Source organism: Dinoponera quadriceps, unplaced genomic scaffold, assembly GCF_001313825.1.
Source record: "Dinoponera quadriceps isolate SergipeBrazil2010 unplaced genomic scaffold, ASM131382v1 scaffold781, whole genome shotgun sequence".
NCBI lineage: Eukaryota > Metazoa > Arthropoda > Insecta > Hymenoptera > Formicidae > Dinoponera > Dinoponera quadriceps.
Genome location: NW_014555039.1, coordinates 681050 through 701730, shown reverse-complemented (window position 1 = coordinate 701730; position 20681 = coordinate 681050). Strand labels below are relative to the sequence as shown.

Here is a 20681-nt window from a genome sequence, read left to right as displayed (position 1 = left end):
CGACACCGAGAACTTGACACCGATAATTCGATCACAACGATATTAATTACATCCGCACATACTTTCTCGCGTTTACATTTATACGCGTGCGTGCGTGCGTGCGTGCGTGCGTGCGTGCGTGCGTGCGTGCGTGCGTGCGTGCGTGCGTGCGTGCGTGCGTGCGCGCGCGCGTGTGTGTGTATGTGTGTAATATATTACATCCAATAATAATTATGATAATAACTCTACATTTTTGGTATGTTAAGTATTTACACGCTATATATATACATATAAATATATATATATATATATATATATATATATGTAGTCTTATAAATATAATAATTTATAATTTACGTAGTTCGACAATTCGCCTCCACGAAGAACAGAGATTGCGAGAAACTTGAACGAACAACGCGGGACTGTCTCTCTCCTTCCGCTTTGTCTTCTTTTTCCACGGTTACGTTCCAATATTCACTCAGTCAATACTGAAAATCCACATAATACACGTAATATAAACTATAGATTTTTAGTACTGGTAGTGAATTTCGGAACGCAGCCGTGTCAGAATATTTTTTGTTGCGAGAGCGCTCGCTTCCGCGTGACACGTTCCTCCGCAGTTGCGCGAGCCCCGATTGCCTATCCTTTTCGAGATCGGTGTTTGTCGGTTTAACCGATAACGCAAGCCGGTCACGAGTATATTCCGTGCTCGGTCAACGATGTCTGTATCTCAGATTCTCGAAACAATATCGCTTCGTGATAATCGAGCGGCGGATTGTTGCGATCTCACGACCACTGAGATTATTTCGCGTGATATTTTTCGCTCTAACAAGCAAGAGTCCTGGCAAAACGACTGACTTATCGGTTTAAGACAGTGCATTGAATATTGGGATGTCCTAAAAACGTCTTTAAGAGAATAAAACGTCTAAACTACGTCTTTGAGACGCCTTTTAGACATATGTTGTTTGTTTTCTATCTTAAGTCTTTGTCTTTTGTAACGCACAGAACTTGTCTTGTCTCTTTAGCTTTAACGTGTATGTGTAATGTTAATAAACGCGGTATGTAAAAAATATGAAAATAATAATTTTACGATTACTAATATTGTATGGATATCCCATATATATGTATAACATGATACATTTAACACTCATAATATTCCATATATATGTATAATGATACATTTAACACTCATAAATAGGTAATAAATATGTAATACATTTAACACTCATAAATATGTAAGTTTCATGCGTTGAAATGTGTTTTGATAGATGAATATAACTATGGAGAAAAAAAATCATTTAATATATTGTATAATATACTACCAAACTATTTTTAATTTAATAATATTACAGTATTATACAGTATACGTTTAGTATTATAATATACATTTAAATATGTGTATATGTTCAAAGTATATCAAACGAATCTTTCTCCACGAAGAAATTAAGTTATACTTGCCTACCAAAATACATTTGAAAATGTCAAACATTACATACTCACAAGTATTATATATCAACACGTTATTTTATAATACAAAATATTCACTCGATATTAGTAATCATAAAATTGTTGCTTTCATATTTTTACATGTTATATTTACTGGCAACACGACGTTGCAACATTGACACTACATCCATACAAAGATTTGAGGCACAAGTACTGTATGCGCCGTAAAAGGTACAAGACATCGTCTTGAATCAACAAGTCAACCATTTTGCTCAGGGTATCGATCACATAATTTTTCCCTAGAGCGGAAACATGAAAATTCCAAATGTTTTAAAATTATAAAATTTCTTCCTTTCACGAGTTCACGCGAGAGAAAAAAATTCATGATCCTTTAGGGATTGATTATGAATCTTCTCCTTTAGCAGGAACTTGAAAAGAATAAATTTCATAATTTGAAAACACTTAGAATTTTCATTTTTCACGTTTTCACCTAAGGATCCGCACAACAACACAGATGTCTAAAAGATATCCGTCTCAGAGATATCCTTCAAACGTTTCATTGTCTCAAGGACATCTTTACGACGTCTTGGCACGTCTTAATATTCACCGGGGAGAAGTTACATGATCAACCTAGAGGCCCTGAGACCACGATTGGTCCATCGTTAACGCGACACGGAATATCGCTCGGGAAACCGAAGAATCGTCGCACGCGAGCGAGTTTTCCCGTACGACTCTTCGTCATACTTCCTCTTAAATACGGAATACTTTCGTTGTAACATGTTACTTATACGTACACCGATCATTATCTACAAGGAAACATAACTTACGGAGTAAATACGCCTCGTCCATAAGAGAGAGAGACTCTTTCGGCTCTCTCGCGCGGACGGCAATAACGTCGAATAGTGTCTTGCGGTCTCATTAGCCCCTATCGTAGCGGAGTCTTACGTAAACGAATCGGTTAGTACGATGACAGTACGACGATCGTAATATATCTAATCGATGATGGCTTATAATTATCACTAATTTGGCATGTAACAACCTCCGTGACGATGCGTTCGCGTTTCGAATCGCAACGCTCGAGCGCCCCGTCGCGATCCGAACAAAATGTTCCACAGAACGCGTGATATATTTACAAAAAACCTACTGAATCNCTCTCTCTCTCTCTCTCTCTCTCTCTCTCTCTCTCTCTCTCCTTTTTCCCGACGCGACCGAAAGTCTCGCCGAGGAGGTGCGCGTCTAAGAATCGTATCTCCAAATAGTACAATGTCTGAAATCGAGACGTGAGTCTTAAATATACTTTTAAGACATGTCTCATGTCTCAATTTTAGACATTGCGTTGCCCGGCGCTCTACAGCTTGGAATAGATATACAATGGTACGACATGATTGGCGATAAACGTGTGCGCGAGGAGAAAGCGTGCGATGTCGATTAAATAAGGAAGAAAGATAAAACGCCAAGAGTAACATCGCCGGGAGCGCTCTCGCGCGCGCACATACGAGAAAGACGAATTAAAATATCGGAGGGACGAGTAAATGCATTTGGAATGCCACGTTATATATACGTGTGTGTGTGTGTGTGTGTGTGTGTGTGTGTGTGTGNGTGTGTGTGTGTGTGTGTGTGTGTGTGTGTGTGTGTGTGTGTGTGTCATCATCTGTTACCCGAGTAACCGAAAGCATTTCGCATTCGCGGAGTTAAAATTAAAATTAAGAAGGAATAATGATAAGAGAAAGCGCGCGTTCACGGAGTTAAGATGAAAAGTTGAGAGGAGAAATGAAGAGGCCCGCGCATTCTCGCCGGCACAACCGATCGTCCTTATAGCATGCGCGAGATAAGACTGAGTGTCGTTATTATTATAAACCGAATGATGTGTCGAAAGGAAACTCCACGTTTCAGAACAGCGAGCGACGAATACTCGAGCCGGTATTCACGGTCCGACCTTGATATTTAAGATCGTTTCTAAGATTCGTCTTCGGATGTTCTGTAGCTTCAATGAAGCGGCCCGTGTAGCGTCTTAAATGAAGATATCCGACTGTGAACACCGTCCGTAGAGTTTACGATAATACGTCACGAAGAGTCGACGATAATACGACATGAAGAGTTTACAGTAATGCGACACGAATAAGTAGGCTTCTGAGCACACGAAAGTTCTGCAAACTCGGAAGAAACCGAATTTTTTCCCCATCTTTCCGCGGATTCTCTTGGTTTCTTATCTTCTTTTCTCGGAGAGGAGCAAATGCGACAGATTTTAACCGAACACGCGAGAATTTGTCTAGACGCGTTTTTTTCTATCCGTAGAACAGAAAACGAAGGAATTCGCGGAAAAAACTGGTTTTTCCGAGCCTTCAAAACTGTAGAGTACACACTGTGTGCATTGTATGCTTTACCATCATAACTAGAGCTACATACACGAAAAAAATTAGTCTTAAATCAATGATAGATATCCTCACATATAAGCAAGAATATTATAATTTTCTTAAAAGATCTTTAGCCTAGATTTAATTGAATTTGTATTACTTGCACTCGACTTAACGCTAAAAATCTTCTAAGAATTTTATAAAATGCCTATATAAGAATATTATAATTTGCTTATATATGAAAATACCTATCATTGATTTAAGATCATCTTTTTCCGATGCATGCACGGCCTCACGTGTACATAACAAAGGCTGAAAATCGCGTAACTCCTGAGTGAGGGAGTGTCAAGGCATACATAACGCGGAGTGTGCACACGTGTATTAATGAACATTACCAATGTACGTAGGCGATTTCGCGTAAAGAAGATCGGTTGCCATCGAGATTGCTGATACTCCCTTGAACGCCGAGATTGAACTAAAGGTCGTTTATATCCGCGGTTTGTACGTGAGAGTGACGTGAAAGCTCTGCACGTCCATCTCGGTGCAATCCTGCGGGCCGATGGTGCCGTCGCCGCCGTGGGTGGTGCACGCGTGTTCCTTGCGCTCCTCGATGATTTCCCGGCTGTTGTCGAGGATCTTCTTCTCGGCCGGCTGCTCCACCACCCGCACAATCTTCGTCTTCATCGTCTCCAAGGAACGAGACTTACACGCTGCCTCCGCCGTGCGCGCCTTCGCGCCGTTCTCCTTGTTGCGACGGGACGAGCTGCGGTGCAGCCGTTGCTTTTCCCTGGATGACGTTCTCCGTAGGCTCGGCCGCTTCACCGACTCCGCGCTAGCACTCAGACCTGCGGCTGAAAGACGAGACGTTGTATGGCAACGTTAAGGTGTTAAGATATTCAATGAGCGAACGAACAATGAATTAGCGGCGAGTGTGTGATATATTCGCGTCTAAACGCGCACGAACCTCCCTTGTCATACTTAGCTCTGATCTGCTTATTCCGTCTTATTATATCTGTAGTGCCCATCTGGATTGTACCGTAGATTTTAACATGTCTGCGCGAATAATTCATGTATCGTCTACGTATCGTATCTCGTTTACATGAACTTTTTTCACATAAATAATGCAAACCGTATAAAATATTATAAATTACACAGAATAATGCTAAAGAAAAAGGATAAATTATATTCATTTAAATTAACTTATAAACTATATAAAATAGTTTTCGTATCCGATTTGGGGGTTAATTATCAAGATATTTGATATTAATTGAGTGAATAATGATTATATATACATGCAAGTAACAAGTTTCATCATTAAATAATTCACTTGACACATATTTAAGATATCTGTACAGCGATATGAAAGGTGTATATGCTATTAATATGCAACTTTTATCATTCAAGTTTACCAGGTTTACCAGTGAGCCTTTAATATAAGCAAAATATAAAAATAAGAAATGTAAGAAGAAGAGCCATTCCACAACGGTTCATGGATTACTTATTCTCTGTATAAATGACATATTATATATAGTTTATATTATCTACATGTAGACGCAAACTATTTATGCGTAAATACCTAATCCTGGTGTATATTACAAATTATAACGAAAAAAAGTTTACTTTCACTGCTCGTCCCTTGTTCATTCGTTCAGTGCATCCAAGCTTTACGCGGGGACGACGCAAACGCGCGTATTTCCTTCAATCGCCCGCTCGTCGTTCCGTCCGCTTACCGATATTGCCGGAGGAGGACCGATTAGAACCGCGCAGAACGTGTATCGCCGTGGGGTCGCTGTCCGTCGCTGTCAGTCTTTCCCCGACCGGCGTGAGAAACCACTCGGAGCGAGTGCGCATTCGTGCGGCTTGCCTCTCGTGAACCTGCAGATTGAACGAGTAATGAGTGAATGAATGAGCCGCTTGTTAAACGTTTCGAAAACGCGTCCCCCTTTCAGCCGCATATTGAACGCGTTACAGCTTCGTGATAGAAGGGAAACAAGAAATAAACGATCTAAAAATTAAATGATCGAAAGAAACTCGCGTTTGGAAGTGAGATCGTGGCATCGGGGAGTTCCGAAATTCAGGCATGGGGATGATTTGGCTGTCAAAAATAATGAAAAAGCGAGTTTTATTCTTGGAAAAGTAAAAAAAAAACAGTTGACTTTGGAAAAAATGAGAAAATCTTTTCCACATAATTTGTATAATAAAATAAATAAAAATATAAGAATAGATAAAAATAGATATAAAAGATATACAAATAGAATAAAAATATATAAAATAGACGTTAGAAGCCGAATTTGCACAGGTGACGATCGCATGAATTTATTAAATTTTTCTACTTTACATTTTATTTGATTATAATCTAAAGAGCCTTTTCTTACACAATTGAGGGACAATGAGTCGCTGCCATGCCTGAACATTCCACAGCTTCACATCCAAAGAACTCGTTCGCTCGCTCGCAACATTTCGCGCGACACGAAGACGTAAGTCTGTCAATTGGAATCTCGGATGTCGCACGTGATCGTCGCGAAGTGGCCACACTCGAATTATAAATCGAGCGTTACAGAAGCGGGGCCTTACCTGCGGCAGGTAGCTGAGACTCTTAGTGCTCTCGGCGTAGCGATTGACCGCGCGAAGCTCATCCAATGTCATCACCGCGTGTCTAGAATGATGGCTGCCGTTGCTGGACGACCGGCTGGACGCCTGCAAGAAGCAAGTCCGTCTGTTGCGCTGCGGAGATCTTCGACGTACGCGACGTACCGCACAGTCATCGTCTCTTGTCTTATTTTCGTGGAAGGTTACCTGGAACAGGCCGTTCTCCTCTAAACTAACCGAGAGCCGCGTGTAGCTCTCAAGCAGAGTGTTCTCGGGGATCATGCCTAACGACGAAGTGAGCTCCAATGTTTCAGGCATGTGAATTAGTGCCGGGGTTGACTGCGACTCCTCTTGATGCGACATACCTTCGCACGCACAAACATACACACACATTAACGTTTCGTTGCGATTACGCAGCCTAGGAGGAGCTAAAGTTCGAGTTTAGCATCGAGTTTTATTGGGTCGACTTACATTCTAAGTTGAACTTCAGGCCCCACCTTTCGCACTCATATTGCATCCAAGTTTTCTCGGCCTCCAACGACAACTGTCCTGGAAGTTCGCAAGAGAGAGCCGCGTTACACTTCGCTCGATTCGTTCGCGACGATGTCGTGCGAGAACACAGAGTATACGTCACTCACTCGACACGAGGTTGTCCGGTGGATACCGGAAACTGAACACCCAGTCCTCCTCCACTTTCAATATTCTGCCGGTGATGCGCGCGTAAAATTCGTAGTTGTCTCGGCCGAAGAGATTCGACACGCCGAAATTATCTATCATGAATTTGGTGACGCGCGTCGCTACCTGGAGATCAAACGTCCACGGAATTAATGTGATTGTTCGTTGAATAATAATAATAACAGCAATAATAATAATAATAATAATAATAATGATGATGATGATAATGATGATGATGATGATGATGACGATGATAATAATAGCAACAACAACACAATTATACAGTATAAATAACTCATGTTTGCCTGTGATATAATGTAATTCGATAAAATAATAATAATAATAGCAATATTAATAAAAACGATAATAATAATAATAACACAATTGGTAGAGATTGAGCTATTCAAGACTGGCATCCATTCGCTGGTGCAAAAAAAAATTAAATAGCGACTTCTTGATGCAAAAAGGCATCAAAATAGTGATCAAAAGAAACATTTCTGAGAATAACTCAAGTCATTTAAGCGAAAAAGTAACACTTACTCTTGTCTTCTCAAGTCTACCTTTGGATAACTTAACACATTGCGGACCAGACATTTTATTGCTAACCGTACCCAGTGGCCAGGTATGTTTTTGCGTCAAATATTTTTAAATTAGTGATGATTTGTTGGCAGTTAAAAATCATTATCACGTGAAATATTTATTTTCAACAACAACTTTAAAAATGAATGATTTTTTAATATTTTTCAATAAGTAAAAATGTGTACAAACTAAAAATTTTTCAAAGTATGATATTTAGTAAAACATGTAACTAAGTGAAGTGGAACACCACAAAGCTTGCAAACGTAGCGAGTTTCATTTCTTTTTCCGTTGATTTTGCACACTTTGCAACGTCTTGTCGGAAATTTCTTGTTTTTTGAAGGCGGAAGTTGTACTGGAATGTGTTGTTCTGTACTACCTGACAACTTTTGCGGGTGATCTTTACGTGGAGTTCTTTTAGCAATATTTGAAAGGCCTGGTACACCTCTTTCTAAATTTGTCGACTCTGTTGTTTTTTCAGGACTAAGCCATCGCCATCAGAATTGCAATTATTCTTACTGTCTCTGTCACTATCCATTTTCTTTAAAACTCTTTCCCGTTTTTTTACAGGAATCATAACTTCAGTAATATCTTGAAAGTCATCGTCGTCCTCACAAAGATTCATATTTTCGTCATCACTTGATATATCCGATAAACTATCCGCAAATATTTCTGTAATATTGTTAATCGTTTTGTCGCTATCCATATTTCAGGGTTTCAAATAATTAATTTGCAATACAAATTACCAAAAACTGCTCTTGACTATCACGTAGCAACTGTGCGATATCTCGCCAGTGGCCTTTAATAACGCAATATGAAAGACGAGATATCTCGTCACCGGCCTCTGACGACGAAATAGGAAAGACGAGATATCTCGTCATTCGTCCGCAATGTGTTAATATATAGCGAATTCTTTTTGTAGGTTTGAAAGTTCATAACAAGACTTGAGGACATGAACGATACGATACGAGCATGCTTCCGGAGCATCAGAGAGTCAAGAGAGGCAAAAATATGTATAGAACGTCTATATTTTACAAATTTAACGGCAGCTCGGGAAAAAAGCGACTATAATAATCCACTTTAAACGATAGTGAATTTTTTTAGTGTCTTGTAGAGAAAAAAGTGATAAGAAAGGATGATTTAAGTGACTGAATAGCAGCACCGTTTATATCGCTTACTTTGAATCTGAGAACATCCTCCATCTTGGCGGTCTTGCCGTCGCTCACGCAGCTCTGGAAGAACGACGGCGCTACGGACACTCCCAGGGCCTCGCTGGACATCCCCGTGTGTGCGAGTTCGCTATTTACCGCTACTACCCTGAATGTCCCGAACAGCAGCACCAGCAATCGTTGTGTGTATATCGGCAAGGAGGTGATCAATCTGCGAAACGAATTAATTCCCGGTAACACGACGAAGACCTGGTGCACTGGTAACGCGCGTGATCATTGTGAGATTACCTGTGAATCTGGTCCCGTTGTTGTTCTATGCTGTCCATCTGAATCACGGTGAATAATTGCTGCTCCCCTTCCTTCCCAAACACGCCGCCCGGTATTTTGCGTAGAAACTTCTTTAGAACGCTAGCTATCGTGTAAACGCTAAAATTGTCCATATTGACCAGGTGTCCAGTTTGCAGAAAGTGAATGAGTTTCTTCATGTTACCCTGGTGGCCAGGCGCCCGGAAAACATCTTTCCTGAGCGGGGCTTCCTTGTTTAATTTCAGTATGAGAACCTAGAATGACGGGGGAATTATTACTTCTCGTTTGATTGTTCTGAGTGCTTTAAGTCCCGGTCTACAATAGTTGTTTTAATAGCCTTAAGCCTTGAGAAGTTGACCAATCACGATCGAATATAAGGAGAATAATCGACTGTGATTGGTCAGTTTCTTCTTAAGATCTACGTCCCTTAAATTTTTATTGTAGACCCTGCTTAAACGCACATACTTTTTTGAAAAGACGTCCGATGCGCTTACCAATAAAGGGCCGGGAATATCGTTTTTGCACACCTCATCGAGGGGTACTCCAAATTTGACCCTACGGAAAGAAAAGCAGATTCGCATACGTTATTGGCTGCGGGAAGCGCGCGCGTTCGCATTTGAATTGCGATTCGCAAAGTCAACAGCGAGAAAGAGAGAGAGAGAGAGAAAATGCGTGAATTGTGAACGTGGATTCGGGGCTAATATCGTCTATAAAATATGCGGGACGGTCGCATGTTGAATTGAAAGACTTCATGGTGAAGCTGACGATGCGTTTTCTGCTTTGTTATACAAAGCTGCGCTACGAAGTCTCTACTCGAAGGCCGCTAAAGTGGATTCAGCTGCGCGATCGGCTATTAATGCAATTCTGAGGTATCAACACACATTAGTAACACGAGACATGTAATTTTTTCTTCTCAAACTGCCATTACTTACAATTCTACACGCTCCTCCTCAGAGCATCAAACATAAACGCAGAATGTCGAATATATTCGTTCGATATACCGTTAAATATCAATTATCACATCTGTGAAAAAATTCAAAGGTCCTTTATTACACCGATTTACCTCCAGATTATTCTTCTTTATTTAACATACTTTGCTAATTGTAGCAAGTTATCGCTCCGTTAGGAATTTTCCCTAACTTGAGTGAGAACTATTTTAGATACGCTTAAGTATCTAAATGTGTTCGTATCTGTATCAATACATTAGATAACAAAGACAGTTTATTTCTTGCTGTTAGTTTTAATGATGCACCATTAAACTTTGAGTTACAGATTTTCCAGAATGTATATATTTCAACTACTATATACGTGGATGTACAAATATGTACATAATAAGTAAGCAAACTTAATTATCATCGTCATTTTTTCCTCTAAATTACTTATTGTACATCTTATTAGAGTCTCCAATCAAAGAACATGCCAGTGTATTGTACACTTGTCCAAGAAAAACACATAGACTGGTACTCATAGTCGGATCATAAACTTAAGACAGTCTTGAGTTTATCTTCAGATATTTCGTAGTCAATGAAAGTCAGCTTTACAGCATCTGAAGATAAACTTAAGACGGTCTTAGATATAAGATCTGACTATGAATACTATGAATACCAGCTGTAGTCATGCAACGTTTCTGATTCGTTAATGAAATTTCCAACAATCAACCAAAACGAAAAACAGGGAGGACAAACGCATCATTCCCAATATACTAACTTCTCAAGGCGTCTTGGATATGGCGGCACCGAGGGATGTCCACAGCTGGTTACAACATTTCCTAAGGTAGCGGCGCGTCGATGCATTCTCTCGGTCCAGCTACTCATTGTACGAAATATAAGGATGGCAACGTTACGCGAACACTAACACTTCGGCTTGTACTCTCTTTCTTTCTTTCTCTCTCTCTCTCTCTCTCTCTCTCTCTCGTTATCTTCTTCCACTAGGCGTTACGTGTGTCCTCCGGATCCTGAGTCTTCCGTGCTTACTAATTGGGCTGAAAACAGAACACAGAATTCTCTCAGTTCTCTCCCGTCGATTCATCCGAAAATGCCAAGTTTTCAATATTGTTCTCGCTGCATCGTGTCGCAGCTCGGGACAGATTCCTCGTCGCGTACCCGTTCGGACTTCCGCGGTAATTTTCTATCTCTGCGTACAACGGGACGAATCGACCATCGATTCCCGACCGACGTGTAAGCGTCTCGGATCGACATGTCGACGGTGGGGAAAGATAAGTCGTGAGGAAGTCTCACCGGGTTAAGGACGATGATGGTCAGAGAATCCCGTGGACGCGATCGCTACGTCGGAATCCGTGGATAACCTAACCGCACGAAGCGGTACGGAGCAACATCGCGTAACAACGCCGGGCGCGGCAGGTGCTCCCGCGTCTACGTTTCCATGGGAATGTCGTGGCCCCGGAGCCGGGGCGTCGACATCTCGCCACGCACTCAGCGTCACAGAGCGTCGACAGCAGCGTGCGCACGGCCGCGCCAGGAGATTAACATTTCTCACGTAATTCCCGGGCCACACCACCTCCCGTAATCATAGTAAAAAATCAATATAGCTGGGCGACGGCTGCTAGCGCTGCTGCTGTTAGCTGCTGCTCCCTCTTCTTACCTTCAACAGATGGCTCTAAAGGCTCGATCAATAGCTCAAGGTACAATTTCATGGTAGCGTCAACAAGCGCCGGAGCTAATCAGCAGACAAGAGTCAAACGTCGACCCAATCAGCGGACAATCCATTGTCTAAATATCGTATAAATATCGGCTATAGTTGGATCTTATATTTAAGACCGTCTGAGATCATCTTCAGATGTTGTACGGCTTATTTCATTCGCTACGAAGCATCTAAAAGATGAACCTAAACGATCTCAGACATAAGGTGCTGACTATGAATACCGGCCATAGGTCGGATCTTAAAGTCAGTTTTAAAATCATCTTGAAATGCTTCCTAGCAAATGAAATGAGCCATACAACAACTGATTATCTTCAGATGCTTCGTAGCAAATGAAGCCGTACAACATTTGTAAAGTTAAATTTGAGCTGGACTTATACGGGTTCTTCACTTAACGCCCGCGACGACGCGAGTATCATTCTATCTTTGTTTATCGCTGGATGTTGAATAAAGATAGAATGACGCTCATGACGTTGCGAGCGTTAAGTGGAACTTATAATAGAAGATCCGACTATGAGTACTAGCCCATAACTTCTCGGTGTCAGAATTCATTGTTTACTTGTTGTGTAATCAGGAGGTCAGAGATTTTTCATTTGTGTTACTTGTATTACCTTTGACGAGATTTTATCGAAATACATTTACTGAGAGATACTTACATGCTTGTTTTTAAATATGATCGACCTAAATACGTTACGTGCGTAGAAGTAACACGTAAGATTGGTAATTCTCCGTCGTTGACTTAACCTCAATAATTGTTTATTATTTCAACAGGTACACAGTATGTCGAAGTTTTAAGAGTAAAAATAAAAGCAATACCAGCGACGTTGTTGGTCAGCTGCCACACGAAATGTATATTATTTAATTTTCCGCTCCAGTAACGTAAGTAACCGGCATATTTCTTCTGAAAAGTGAGCGAGTCTTTCTTTTTTACTTGTTTGCCATCATATCGTGTATAATTCGTTGTAAAATTAAATTTGTAATAAAGAATAACAATTATACTCTGCATCAGGGCTGGAGAAGTTGGTCCCAAAGTATTTAAAATGGAGTAAGCAGTTGAAAATAAAGCTTTGACCAAATCTAATACTAATTATCAGTTTCAAAGTTTTTGAAAAGGGTGAGATGAGGTAACTAATAACTTGATTGATCTAACTGATTGAAAGACTATGTTTAACATGATAACTGATATATATATATATATATATAAGTATTATTAGTTTTATGCTGATTACATAAACAAAGACTAAAAATATTACAAAACCAACTTTATCATGTTAGTATAATCAAAGTTAACACATTGAGTGATTAGAAACAGAACGTCTTCCTTATGATTTCAAATTTTTGATTTTGCTCCTCAAACTTTTCAGATATGCTACGAAAAGTGCATTCTTATTATTTCAAATAAACGAATGCAATAGTGATTAACATCAATTATTATCTCATTATGTCCCTTTGTGAGATGAACAATAAGAAGAAGATAACCAAGGACGCCGATGAAGCGCATGGATTTAAGAGAGCGTTAGAACCGGACAAGATCATTGGCGTGGCAGATCTCACAGGGGAGTTGATGTTTCTGATGCAATGGTAGGTGAAAATTCTTTCTCTTTGTGTACTACACATATCCGTTACACATCTAGAAACTATTGGTCTGTCCTTTTTAGTCGCATCGCTGAACTGATGCAATAAATTAAAAATTAGACAAATATATTTTATCTCGCTCTAACTTATTGGACCAATTCAGCAGTGCAGCTAAAGAGAACAGACCATATATTATTCACGACATAAGATCTTTGTTGTAACACAATAAAACATGTGTGTAAATGTGAAAATCACTCAATAAGAAAAGCTTTGAGACCAATGTAAGTAAGTTAGAGGGCCGAGGTCGGTTGATTAAACAAAGATGAATTTCTATACAGGAAAGGGACGGATGAAATTGATCTGGTTCCCGCCAAGGAAGCGAACGTACAGTGCCCTCAAGTTGTCATTCGATTCTACGAGGACAGACTCACCTGGCACACGGCTAAATCAGGCATAAAGTCTATGTTCGAAGGAGCCAGTGCATGTTTATAGGAAAGTGCCATTTACCTTGTAACTGTCCAATAAATCTATCGCTTTTTTGCAATTTTTCTCTTCAAATCACACTCGTAGTGGATTTCTTCGCAATGCCATTGGACACATCAGTCACTCCTCTGCTCTCTTTCATATTATTTTGTTGCGTTTTTGACAATAGGAGAGCGGGAAAGGGAAGCGAATATAATAGAAGACGTAACGATGCCTGTATGAAAGACACCGCCGCGTCCCGTTCTATTATCGATGCATCTCACTTAATAAGTATATGTACACGTTCGGATCGCTGATAACGAATTTATGGTATCGCTTTATTTACAGTGAGCCGCGACATTACAACGCGGACGCGCAAAGCTGACCGGAGATTCACGAAATTCCCGACTCGATGAGGCCTTCCCCGTAAGGGATCCGTCTCAACTTGAGAACAGGACCCTGACGTGAGATACTCCGAGGAATGGCGGGATAGCCGGAGTTGAAATTTCATCATCTCCGATTTCAACAAGCACCATTTCGTCGAGCAGTCTTTCTTCTCGATCAACTCGACTCGCGTTATTCCATGCAGAACATCGTCCTGAATCGAACGACCGGACTTTTCTGATACCACCGATACTTCCTCCGCTCGATCGAGCGAGCGGCATCAAGAAACGAGCGACACGCGGCCGAGGATGTAGCTCGCAGCTGTTTACATCAATAACGCTAACCTATAAATAGCTAATTAACGCTCGCACGCGCCAGAAGTAGATCTCGAGACGCGATCCGCGGAACACCTTGAACAAGTCCCGTAAGTTCCGGTCTACAATAGGTGTTTTAAGCTCTGAGCCTTGAGAAATCGACCAATCGGAGTCAAATGTAAGGAGAATAATCGACACTGTAATTGGTCAATTTCTTAAGGCTCAGAGCTTAAATTCTCATTGTAGACTTCGCTTTAGAATAACGCTGTTATTACACGTGCCGCGGGGCCACCAACGATCAGAACTTCCTCGGCCGGCCCCGCTTCCTGAGGGACATGATGCGCGTGCTCGGCCGGGCGCGCAACCTCCTACGCAGCATATGCGACGATCCCGCGCTGCATCTGGATGCGTTGTGCATCTTGATGTGCCGCAGCAACAGCAACCTGGACTTCATGATCTTCTTGCAGATGTGACACTTGCGCCGTTGCGGTTCTACCAGTGGTACGAAAGAGAGAGTAAGAGATTTACGAGGAATATCATAGGGTTCTACCAGCGATCTTGGAAGATTCTCGCTCCCTTTCAAAACCACCGGAACTGCTCGGAGTCGACTAGCGAGAAGACTAAGTCGAGTACGTACGTACCGGACTTCTTAGCGCCGTGCAGCAGACTGTGCTCACTCAGTAACGCGGAGCTCGAGTAACATCGGCCGCAATCGACGCACCTGAACTTGTCCGTCTCCCATGAACAGGTCTCGTCGTCGTCCTTCTCTTTCCCTTTTACCTTACCGAGCATGCGAAGCTCGGTCTTCTCCGCATCGTCGCCTTCGGACCGCTCCTTCTCACCTTCGTTATCTTCCTCCTCTTCGCCCTCTATGTCGGCGTCTTCTTCCTCGTGTTCCGCTTGCTGCCTCTGTTGAACCGATCTCAGAGACTTGTCCTGGGTCCTATTGCACGGAAATCGAGATTAATAAATCGGCACTCAGTCGAATTTGTCGGGGGGATGTTTGTTTGCGAAGAAGTAACAAACGGAAGGTAGGCGGGTGGTATAAAGCTTGTGTAAAGTCTTGATTCTTAAGACATGGCTTGAAAGAAGCAACAGAGAAGCTTCGTCCTCATCCTCTCTGCTATTCGATACTTGGCATAAGAATACTTATCATCGAAAACATTGATCCATACTTTTGCGAGGTAGGTGCCCATCTCTGCTTCTTCCTCTGCGAATGCTCCGCGCGAACGTGACGCGCCAGGGCGACCACCACGTCGAACTTCTCCTGGCAGATTTTGCAGGCGTACTGCTTTCTGCCCGCCTGCTCCTGTTTGCCCTTCGCTTTTCTCTTGTCGAGCTTGCGGGCGTTCTCTGGCGATTTCTCGCATACCCTGAGATGCGTGTCGAGGGCGCGTCGCTGACGGAAGCCCCTGGAGCAGTGTTTGCACTGCATCGCGCCACTGAGCTTCGTCAGGGCGCCAGAATGTTCCTCCTCCTCCTCCTCCTCCTCCCCTTCGTCCTCGTCGTCGTCCGAGTCCCTCACCATGATGATCTCATTCTCCTTGTCGCTGGAATATTTCCCGTCGTCCCTGCTGTCGTCCAAGGTGATCTCGATCACGACGTTCCGCTGTTCCTCCTCGTCAACGTCCAGGTCGATCACCTCCACGACCTAGATATCACGAGGCAATTATTGAGAAGTTAATTAAAAAAAAAACAAGCTGAGAGAACAAAATTGTGAGCGATATTAATCGCGACTTGATCGCTCCTGCATCGCAACACGGTTTTCACTACCTTCTGCCGTTTCTTCCTCTTGATCTTCTTGGACGCGTGCCCGTGCTCGATGCGAACCTGAGGCGGCCTGGGACGTCGCCGCCTGCCCCGTTTCTTGCCAGTCAGCTCCTCCTCGCTAAGCAACGACGCCGGCTGAATGATGATCTCACCGTCATCTCGATTCATCGACGTCAGCTGCTGCTTGCGCGATCGTTTCAGACGTGGCTGCGCCTTCTCCGTCGACGGGGGGGAGTCGGTCAGAGTATCAATCAGACGTTGCCGATCGTCCGATTCATTATCTGACGGTGTCCGCGGGGTAAACGACAAGGACTGCGTCTCGTTGTGAATCGTGTCCATCTCTAACGACGAATCGATCTCCATCGAAGAATTGTAGAGAACCTCTCGTTTGATGCACGAGTAATCGTCCTGTGACTTGCTGTCGGATCGTTCGCTGCTGTCCGCAGACGCGTCCCTCGATCCTTTTCTACGAGGTTTCCTCAGGTTCTCCAGCGTCCTCTGGATCTCGTCGAAAGTCAGCTCGGAGTCCGATTGCTCCTCATCAAACAGGATGTATTGTACGGTGGAGCGCTCCATCAGTTCTTCGTCCTGCCTGACCTCTTGAGCGTCCTGAATTTCGTCTGTTTGTTCCGTTAATAATACATGCTTTTTCGAATATGGCTCCTCACGTTTCACTTTATATTCTGGTAAGAAATTAATTAAATATTAATCAAATATTGATCAAACATCAATTGAATATAATTAACACATTGTTGACCGGTCACGAGTTAATTCGTGTCTTCCTGCTCAAACGTTGCTGACCGGCTACGAGTAACTCGTGATCGATGCGCTTTTGTTTCGCCTCGATCACGAGTTGGGTCAGTACATTCTCGGAGATCATACAGTGTAATTGTTGTTCAGCATACCACAAGCTGTCTTTCGCTTCTAATAAAACCCGTCAAGTTGTGTACCCTTTGAAATAAAAAAAAATTTAAATAAATTCTAAGTAAAATTGCCGGTCAACAATATGTCAAAAATGTATTAGGAACTTTGGTTTAAAGTTGATTTTTAAATAAAAATGTTATGATAATTATTAAAAAAAAATTTTTTAAATACCTGAAATGCATCTTATTTTACAATTTTAAAAAAATTCGTAAACATTTATTTTCAAGTAAAAAAAGTTTATGATAATTATTAAAAAACATAACTTTTTTTAAATAATACCTAAAATGCGTCCTATTTTACAATTTCTGAAAGTCTAATAAACATCGCTTCATTAATAAAAATGTTATGATGATTTTAGTAACGTGCAAGTTTGCCCAAAAACATGCGGTCCCAGGCGTATGTCTTACAGATTTCTTAGCGGTCTGCAATGTGTTAAATTGTGATTGTAAAATCATAATATCTTCCCAAAGGATGATCTTGTCTTAGAAACTGATTTTTGTACTTCTGACGATAAGTTTGGCGTTTCAGGGAAGTCGTACATGCCAAACTCAAAGTGAGATAAGTTTGTTCATTCATGTATCTGTTCTAAACAATTTACTCCCGATTTCCTACGTACCAATATTGTTGGAACGATCGTTCATCAAGAGATACGTGGTGACATCGGGCTGCTTGTCAACTGTGTTATAAATAATGTCATTGGATGTGTTTGAAGCGATCGTAGCGAAATCACTGTAGTTCTGATGAGAAGTCGTTTTGTAGTCGTATTCCGTTTCGTAGCTTTCCGACCCGTCTATACACTTGTCATCGATAGACATGTCGTGAGTAATGATACCGTTGTTCACGTCCACATGGGCCTGCTCCACCATTTCCTCAAAGTCTTCACTATGAAGATACGACTGAGTAGTCAACAGTCGTTTCTTCATTTGTGTCGGTTTCTTCACCGTTCTCACGGCTCCTTCACCTATCAGACGTTCCACATCTGCTCTGCAAGCACATTCATAATTAAATGTTAAGCGTGTGTGTAAGAGGAGCTCTTTCTGAAAATTTCTCTTATAAAATTACGACAGAAAATAAAGAATAGTCGAACAGAGCCTGAGTGCAGTTGTGCAATTGTGTGTATCATATGTTCATAGCGACCATATTACTGAAAGTTAATTAAAGGGTATAATAATATCTGGAATTTGTGTGTTTCACATGCAATTTGAGCGGGTTTTCTCTTTCAAATCGGCAGCGAGACAAGTTATGGAAAAAATTCTTTTCAATACTCCTTTCTCTGATGCATTCGTTATAATTTTTTTTTGTCTCGACATCATACCTGTGCGCAAGTAATTGAAACTAAAATTATCATTTTTTCAACGGGTTTACTTCTTACTTCATGAGAAATTGGAAATTAGTCGGAGGTTTGCCAGATTCGTCGTAAAGAGCCACGGCATATATCTCCTCTGAGTCTTCCACAGCATACAGTGCCAGTTGCTGTCCGGTCGCGGTGACAAAAGTGGCGATAGTTTCTTCGTCGGTGTCCTGTTCACTGGAGGCGTTATCATACTCGTTTCCCTGCACACATTATCTGATCGTGATATATATATATATTTTTAAATAAAAATGTTATGATAATTATTAAAAAAAATTATATATACATATATATATATATATATATATATATAAGCAAGATGTAACAGATCAGAATTTAATTAGAAAAATCCACCGATAAGCCTTACAAGTATGCTTGATTGTGATACAACATTGATTTTATTTACAACAAACAACAGGCTGATGGAATAAATGACTTTCAATTTTATATATGTATATACTTTTAACGAAGATATGTCGATATCTTCACAATCCCACTTGTCAACGATTGAACTTTCTGTCAGAGGTATCGAAGTGCCGGATTCTTCGTACTTGATGTTTATTTTGTTACAATTCTCCAAATCGTGATTGAAATACATAGTTGTGTCAGTTTCCTGACAATCAGTCTCGCCAAATAGATGATCGCCACCTACAACTATCTCCTCACCCACAACCTATGTACAAAGCATAAGTAATTAATAAATATTCAACACAAATTTTTTAATATTCGACGCGTTCCCACTTTGTCTTTTAATGACAAAAATATCAGTTAGCTCAGAGATTTAATTTTCTAGACCGAAAACAGAATATATATGGCATAGAATGTATTAATTAAATCAAACCCAAGGGAATTGGCATCGACAAGATAAATTTCTTACCAGACTTTCTGCAATGCGTTCTTGCTTTAACAACATAGGATATTGTAGTGATTGCTCTTGAATGAAGTTTGACTTTTGAGTCTCATCGCACACCATTTCCTCATAAACATTAATATCACTGGCAAACATGATTGCAATAAAGTCAGTTTAACATAAACTTAGATTTAATTATCGCAAATAATATCTGGAACAATATAGCATAATTCTAAATTTCGCTAGAGATAGTATTTTTATTAATACGCAAAGTCTTTAAAATTATAAATACATTCGTTATCACTGGATAAACGAAAAAAAAAAACTCCTAATCGTTAACGGTAATTGTTCAAATTTCCAATTATTGACATTTAAAAAAAAAACGTGTTTCCTAGCCGTCATTATTGTCATTATTAAACGAATCTCTCTCTCTCTCTCTCTCTCTCTACGCAAGTTGCGTAAATGCGCTTAAAGGTTATGTTTGTGTGCTCCGATTAGAATTAAGATCTAGAATGAAATGATGAGATAAACGGTCGAATAATTTCTCACGTACGTTAATATATGCCTGAAATGCGTTTTGTTTCTATTTAGGGGAGTCACGACAGACACTGTACAAGATGATATATTCCTTCGGTGCATATAAGTTCACAATATCGCATACATGACAATGGTAACAACACGAACGTTACGTATACGGAAACGCAGTTCACTATCGTCGTTCTCAACGTCGTTGTAACTGCATCGTTAATGAATCTACTTTTATCTGTTATTACGTGTGCTCCACTTCTTGCCCGCAGAATGAAATAAATATATACAATCGAGTACCAGGGGGAGAAAAGATCGAAGACGAATATTGAAAAATAATAGATCTCATGAATTAATTTATGCATATATTGCAGAGATTCTATATTACCGGCCAATTCCGATCCGGCCAGAGGAAATCTGTGACAGACATTCTGTATTATCGGCAATATTTCCTGGCACAATGAATTTTTACATTGCGCATGGCAGCCGATGCACGATCCGGGCGTCCAATAGGAGGTGCCCGTTAGTCTAGGGTTTATTTAGCTAGGGGCATCCTTACCTCTGGAAAATGGATTCTCCCATCGGATGTCGGGCGTAGCGCGATTCTTCATTATAATTAATTGATCAAAATTTTACGACAATCGCCCGTCTTCAATAGCGCTTCGACTTTGTCGGGAAAATCCACTTGAAGCTGCAAATATTTTAAAGTACCAAGAAAAAGAATATGATTGGTCTATACCGGCACAATTCGAAGCATTTACGACGTCAAGTGGA

The 20681-nt window shown here is 41.0% G+C and overlaps 2 protein-coding genes and 1 long non-coding RNA gene across 6 annotated transcripts; 1 reads left to right on the top strand and 2 right to left on the bottom strand.

Moving 5' to 3' along the window:
* Positions 1-284: 284 nt before the first annotated feature.
* On the bottom strand, positions 285-11608 carry LOC106742857. 3 transcript variants are annotated; one of them, XM_014616175.1, is made up of 11 exons: positions 11332-11608; positions 10802-11075; positions 9589-9649; positions 9077-9348; positions 8798-8999; positions 7007-7169; positions 6840-6917; positions 6576-6733; positions 6354-6476; positions 5510-5654; positions 285-4630 (listed from the first exon to the last, which is right to left on the bottom strand). In XM_014616175.1, exons 2-11 carry the CDS (start codon positions 10906-10908, stop codon positions 4266-4268), a joined length of 1674 nt encoding a protein of 557 aa, XP_014471661.1. In that variant the 5' UTR covers positions 10909-11075; positions 11332-11608; the 3' UTR covers positions 285-4265. The 3 variants fall into 3 exon arrangements, with proteins under 3 accessions (XP_014471661.1, XP_014471660.1, XP_014471662.1); XM_014616174.1 differs by having other exon boundaries at positions 6354-6733; XM_014616176.1 differs by lacking the exon at positions 11332-11608 and adding an exon at positions 10027-10117 and having other exon boundaries at positions 6354-6733; positions 10802-10889.
* Positions 11609-12154: 546 nt separating this feature from the next.
* Positions 12155-13310, top strand: LOC106742881. Its single transcript, XR_001374298.1, has 4 exons — positions 12155-12329; positions 12524-12631; positions 12762-12876; positions 13117-13310. It is a non-coding gene; the product is annotated as an uncharacterized LOC106742881 (long non-coding RNA).
* Positions 13311-14099: 789 nt separating this feature from the next.
* Positions 14100-20359, bottom strand: LOC106742880 (glutamic acid-rich protein-like). 2 transcript variants are annotated; one of them, XM_014616231.1, is made up of 9 exons: positions 20296-20359; positions 19410-19593; positions 18993-19205; positions 18554-18735; positions 17798-18165; positions 16261-16940; positions 15663-16138; positions 15129-15430; positions 14100-14979 (listed from the first exon to the last, which is right to left on the bottom strand). In XM_014616231.1, the coding sequence occupies exons 2-9, from the start codon at positions 19536-19538 to the stop codon at positions 14786-14788; spliced, it is 2544 nt and encodes an 847-aa protein (XP_014471717.1). In that variant the 5' UTR covers positions 19539-19593; positions 20296-20359; the 3' UTR covers positions 14100-14785. The 2 variants fall into 2 exon arrangements, with proteins under 2 accessions (XP_014471717.1, XP_014471716.1); XM_014616230.1 differs by lacking the exon at positions 20296-20359 and adding an exon at positions 19936-20284.
* Positions 20360-20681: the final 322 nt, after the last annotated feature.

What these genes read in the sequence shown, in the direction of transcription:
- LOC106742857 (XM_014616174.1), bottom strand. Translation starts at nt 10,908, where the DNA reads ATGAGTAGCTGGACCGAGAGAATGCATCGACGCGCCGCTACCTTAGGA. An exon ending in TATCCAAGACGCCTTGAGAA is followed by an intron (nt 9,650 to 10,801) that starts GTTAGTATATTG and finishes TTCTTTCCGTAG; the next exon opens with GGTCAAATTTGGAGTACCCC. An exon ending in GTCCTCCTCCGGCAATATCG is followed by an intron (nt 4,631 to 5,509) that starts GTAAGCGGACGG and finishes CTCGTCTTTCAG; the next exon opens with CCGCAGGTCTGAGTGCTAGC.
- LOC106742880 (XM_014616231.1), bottom strand. Translation starts at nt 19,538, where the DNA reads ATGTTTGCCAGTGATATTAATGTTTATGAGGAAATGGTGTGCGATGAG. An exon ending in TCGACATATCTTCGTTAAAA is followed by an intron (nt 18,736 to 18,992) that starts GTATATACATAT and finishes TAATGTGTGCAG; the next exon opens with GGAAACGAGTATGATAACGC. An exon ending in AGAGGAAGAAACGGCAGAAG is followed by an intron (nt 16,139 to 16,260) that starts GTAGTGAAAACC and finishes CGTGATATCTAG; the next exon opens with GTCGTGGAGGTGATCGACCT.